Raw genomic sequence first — 5,525 nt, 5'->3', positions numbered from 1 at the left:
CTCTGCAGTGTTTGCAGGTCTATTTATATGTTAGGCCTGAGTAATGTAGTGCTCCTGCAGTGTTTGTAGTTATATTGATGAGTTAGGCCTCAGTTATGTAGTGCTGCTGCAGCGTGTGCAGGTGTATTTAGAAGCTAGGCCTGAGTAATGTAGTGCTTCTGCAGTGTTTTCAGGTCTATTTCTAAGTTAGGCCTGAGTAATGTAGTGCTCCTGCAGTGTTTTCAGCTCTATTAATATGTTAGGCCTGAGTAATGTAGTGCTTCTGCAGTGTTTTTAGGTATATTTCTAAGTTAGGCCTGAGTAATGTAGTGCTTCTGCAGTGTGTGCAGGTCTATTTCTAAGTTATGTCTCACCAATATAGTGCTCCTGCAGTGTTTTCAGCTCTATTAATATGTTAGGCCTCAGTAATGTAGCGCTGCTGCAGTGTTTTCAGGTCTATTTCTAAGTTATGTCTCACTAATATAGTGCTCCTGCAGTGTTTTCAGCTCTATATGTTAGGCCTGAGTAATGTAGTGCCTCTGCAGTGTTTTCAGCTCTATTAATATGTTAGGCCTCAGTAATGTAGTGCTTCTGCAGTGTTTTCAGCTCTATTAATATGTTAGGCCTCAGTAATGTAGTGCTGCTGCAGTGTTTTCAGCTCTATTAATATGTTAGGCCTGAGTAATGTAGTGCTCCTGCAGTGTTTTCAGCTCTATTAATATGTTAGGCCTGAGTAATGTAGTGCTGCTGCAGTGTTTTCAGGTCTATTTCTAAGTTATGTCTCACTAATATAGTGCTCCTGCAGTGTTTTCAGCTCTATTTATATGTTAGGCCTGAGTAATGTAGTGCCTCTGCAGTGTTTTTAGGTATATTGATAAGTTAGGCCTCAGTAATGTAGTGCTTCTGCAGTGTTTTTAGGTATATTTCTAAGTTAGGCCTGAGTAATGTAGTGCTTCTGCAGTGTGTGCAGGTCTATTTCTAAGTTATGTCTCACCAATATAGTGCTCCTGCAGTGTTTTCAGCTCTATTAATATGTTAGGCCTCAGTAATGTAGCGCTGCTGCAGTGTTTTCAGGTCTATTTCTAAGTTATGTCTCACTAATATAGTGCTCCTGCAGTGTTTTCAGCTCTATATGTTAGGCCTGAGTAATGTAGTGCCTCTGCAGTGTTTTCAGCTCTATTAATATGTTAGGCCTGAGTAATGTAGTGCTCCTGCAGTGTTTTCAGCTCTATTAATATGTTAGGCCTGAGTAATGTAGTGCTGCTGCAGTGTTTTCAGGTCTATTTCTAAGTTATGTCTCACTAATATAGTGCTCCTGCAGTGTTTTTAGGTATATTGATAAGTTAGGCCTCAGTTATGTAGTGCCGCTGCAGTGTTTTCAGGTCTATTTCTAAGTTAGGCCTGAGTAATGTAGTGCTTCTGCAGTGTGTGCAGGTCTATTTCTAAGTTATGTCTCACCAATATAGTGCTCCTGCAGTGTTTTCAGCTCTATTAATATGTTAGGCCTGAGTAATGTAGTGCTGCTGCAGTGGTTTCGGGTCTATTTCTAAGTTATGTCTCACTAATATAGTGCTCCTGCAGTGTTTTCAGCTCTATTAATATTTTGGGCCTCAGTAATGTAGTGCTTCTGCAGTGTTTTCAGGTCTATTTCTAAGTTATGTCTCACTAATATAGTGCTCCTGCAGTGTTTTCAGCTCTATTAATATGTTAGGCCTCAGTAATGTAGTGCCGCTGCAGTGTTTTCAGCTCTATTAATATGTTAGGCCTCAGTTATGTAGTGCTCCTGCAGTGTTTTCAGGTCTATTTCTAAGTTAGGCCTGAGTAATGTAGTGCTTCTGCTGTGTGTGCAGGTCTATTTCTAAGTTATGTCTCACCAATATAGTGCTCCTGCAGTGTTTTCAGCTCTATTAATATGTTAGGCCTGAGTAATGTAGTGCTTCTGCAGTGTTTTTAGGTATATTGATAAGTTAGGCCTCAGTAATGTAGTGCCCCTGCAGTGTTTGTAGTTATATTGATGAGTTAGGCCTCAGTTATGTAGTGCTGCTGCAGCGTGTGCAGGTGTATTTAGAAGCTAGGCCTCAGCCTTCCGATTGACGGAATGTTCATGTAGGCATTTACCTACTGCTATGTTTGGATTGAGTAAAGATTTTACCACAATAAAGGTGTGTCCTCGTGCTCATTTTTTTTCTTCTGTATTAGGGTTATGGGACGTTGGGGTCATAATGAATTAGGGTTATAGGGGTTTAGGGTTGTCATGAATTAGGTTTATAATAAATTAGGGTTAGGGGGATTAGGGTTATCATATATTAGGGTTATCATATATTAGGGTTAGGGGGTTAGAGTTAGAACACGTTAGGGTTAGGGGGTTTAGGGTTAGAATATGTTAGGGTTAGGGGGTTTAGGGTTAGAATATGTTAGGGTAAGGGGGTTTAGGGTTAGAATATGTTAGGGTTAGGGGGTTTAGGGTTAGAATATGTTAGGGTAAGGGGGTTTAGGGTTAGAATATGTTAGGGTTAGGGGGTTTAGGGTTAGAATAAGTTAGGGTTAGGGGGCTTAGGGTTAGAATAAGTTAGGGTTAGGGGGTTTAGGGTTAGAATAAGTTAGGGTTAGGGGGTTTAGGGTTAGAATATGTTAGGGTTAGGGGGTTTAGGGTTAGAACACATTAGGGTTAGGGCTGGTGGAGGGCCGGTGTTTGGGGGATTTAGGGCTCGTTAACGGAGCGGCGATTCGAATCAGGTGCGCCTAACGGGCCGCGCCCGGAGCCCGGGCCCCACAAGAGCCGAGCGCCCCACGAGGAGCGCCGATCCGAGTGCGGGGCGCCGGCGACGAAGACCGGACGGCGACAAAGACGCGTGGGAGTCGACTGCGGGAGTCGGCCATTCGCGCAACACACCGCGCGCGCACTGTGCTTTACGCACTCCACAAGGGCGCCCCGCAACACCAGCTAAACTACGCACACGCGCCTCACACACCCAACACGCTCTCGCCCACACTTTCCTCCACCGACGCCCACGCCGTTCGCCCCGCTCACGATCCCCTTTCACGACATTATTACACGATAAGCACGCCAAGTCCGCCGTTGCCCGTTCGGAGCGCGGCCGGCTCGGCACGCTTCGGGGAGCGCCGCGAGAAACGCGCCGTCCGCACGCCGCCCTTTCCGCCTCCACGACACGCGAGGGGGCCTCTCGCAGGCGGGAGAGCGCTTTAACGCTCGCCAAGTTGGCCACGCGCGCGGATTTCGTGCGAGAAACGCAGCGAGAAAACACAACGCGAGCCTGCAGCTGCGCCACGGCTGCGCAGCGCTGGCCGGGTTGAGTCTACAACGTTCTCATGCGGCGCTTAAGGGCCGCCCCCCTCGCCGCTGAGGGAGGTTCCACAGAACGCTACTGCAGCAGACACACAGTGCTCGCTCTCGCACGCAGCAAAGCAGAACGATGGCAGAAGTCGCTCCCGCCCCAGCCGCCTCGGCGCCCGCCAAGGCCCCCAAGAAGAAGGCCGCCGCCCGCCCCAAGAAGGCCGGCCCCAGCGTCGGCGAGCTTATCGTCAAGGCCGTCTCGGCATCCAAGGAGAGGAGCGGCGTGTCTCTCGCCGCCCTGAAGAAAGCCCTGGCCGCCGGCGGCTACGACGTGGAGAAGAACAACTCTCGCGTTAAGATCGCCGTCAAGAGCCTCGTCACCAAGGGCACTCTGGTGCAGACCAAAGGCACCGGCGCGTCGGGCTCTTTCAAGCTCAACAAGAAACAGGCCGAGGCCAAGAAGAAGCCGGCCAAGAAGGTTGCTCCTAAAGCCAAGAAGCCCGCCGCCAAGAAACCGGCTGCCGCGAAGAAACCCAAGAAGGTAGCGGCCAAGAAGCCCGCCGCGGCCAAGAAGTCTCCCAAAAAGGCCAAGAAACCGGCAGCGGCTGCGAAGAAGGCGACCAAGAGCCCCAAGAAGGCGAAGAAGCCGGCGGCTCCCAAGAAAGCCACTAAGAGCCCAAAGAAAGCCAAGGCTGTCAAGCCCAAAGCGGCCAAGCCCAAGGCGGCGAAGCCGAAGAAGGCTGCCCCCAAGAAGAAGTAAACGGTGCCGTTTACCTTCATGTTTTGTTCCTCTCTAACAACGGCTCTTTTAAGAGCCACCCACAGTTTCATTTCAAAGAGCTTCCTTCATATCATGTATCGAAAGCACATAACGGTGTTTAATGCGTATGATGTATGACACTGTTTATCATTACAATTCTCATTTTAACATACAAATAAGGCACGACCTCAGCCACTGTAGGTATTCGTTTCATCCGTTTGTTTTATTTATTATTGTAACTTTGATTTCATTTGAGCGGGAAGGCGAAAGTCTCCGTCTTCAGCCATTCGGTCTCTGTCTCACACACAAAGCAGGCAGCACGAGGAGGAGGGGGGAGTGGGGGCCCAAAGCGAGCAGCGGAGGGCGGGCGCTAGCGTTTGACGGCGGACACGCCATTGGCTGTCGCTCCGCCAAGCGTTTACACTAGAGGCTGCGCGAAGAGGAGGGGAAGGAGGGGGGAGCGGGCGCTGGAGTTCGACGGCGGCAACGCCATTGGCTGTTGCTGCGCGAAGCTTGTAGCCAATAGGAACGTAGGCGCTTTTGCTTTATCAACAGCGCCCGGGAGCCCGCTGCTTTATTTCAGTATTGTTCAGCGAACACATCTGAGCTGCATCATGAGCGGAAGAGGCAAAACCGGCGGAAAGGCAAGGGCCAAGGCCAAGACTCGCTCCTCCCGCGCCGGGCTCCAGTTCCCCGTGGGCCGTGTGCACAGGCTCCTGCGCAAAGGAAACTACGCCGAGCGTGTTGGCGCCGGCGCCCCCGTCTACCTTGCGGCTGTCCTGGAGTATCTTACCGCTGAGATTCTCGAGTTGGCCGGCAACGCTGCCCGCGACAACAAGAAGACTCGTATCATCCCCCGTCATCTGCAGTTGGCTGTTCGCAACGACGAGGAGTTGAACAAACTGCTCGGAGGAGTTACCATCGCCCAGGGTGGTGTGCTGCCCAACATTCAGGCTGTGCTTCTCCCCAAGAAAACCGAGAAGGCGGTCAAGGCCAAGTAAATCTCCGCTTTCCGCTTCTTTGTCCATACCCAAAGGCTCTTTTAAGAGCCACCCAACTCTACTCAAAAAGTGCTATGTTTCCTCCCCAGTAACAATACACATTATACATGTAATTCCCAAAGGGAAAAGGCTAATATACATATACATATGTGTATGTAAAATATATACATACATACATATATATATATATATATATATATATATATATATATATATATATATATATATATATATATATATATATATGTATATTATATATAATGTGTGTGTGTGTGTGTATATATTTAAGTATATATATTTAAGTGTATATATTTATATAAATATAAACTTACGCGCGCACACACACTATACTAAGCTGTGAGCAATAGGTAACACCAGTACACTTTCAAATCATAACAATCCCTATACACACGGCATTATTTTGAGTATACAGCTGTACACGGCTGTTTGTAATTAATTACAAGGTTATTGAATAAGAATTATTAAATTA

General features: G+C 48.1%; 1 protein-coding gene across 1 annotated transcript; it reads left to right on the top strand.

Moving 5' to 3' along the window:
• Positions 1–4,490: 4,490 nt before the first annotated feature.
• LOC125780620 (histone H2A) lies at positions 4,491–5,091 on the top strand. The gene has a single exon (XM_049463078.1). The coding sequence runs from the start codon at positions 4,649–4,651 to the stop codon at positions 5,033–5,035; it is 387 nt and encodes a 128-aa protein (XP_049319035.1). The 5' UTR covers positions 4,491–4,648; the 3' UTR covers positions 5,036–5,091.
• Positions 5,092–5,525: the final 434 nt, after the last annotated feature.

The sequence above is a fragment of the Astyanax mexicanus genome, chromosome 13 (genome assembly GCF_023375975.1).
Source record: "Astyanax mexicanus isolate ESR-SI-001 chromosome 13, AstMex3_surface, whole genome shotgun sequence".
Classification (NCBI taxonomy): Eukaryota; Metazoa; Chordata; class Actinopteri; order Characiformes; family Acestrorhamphidae; genus Astyanax; species Astyanax mexicanus.
This window is presented reverse-complemented; position numbering and strand designations above follow the sequence as displayed.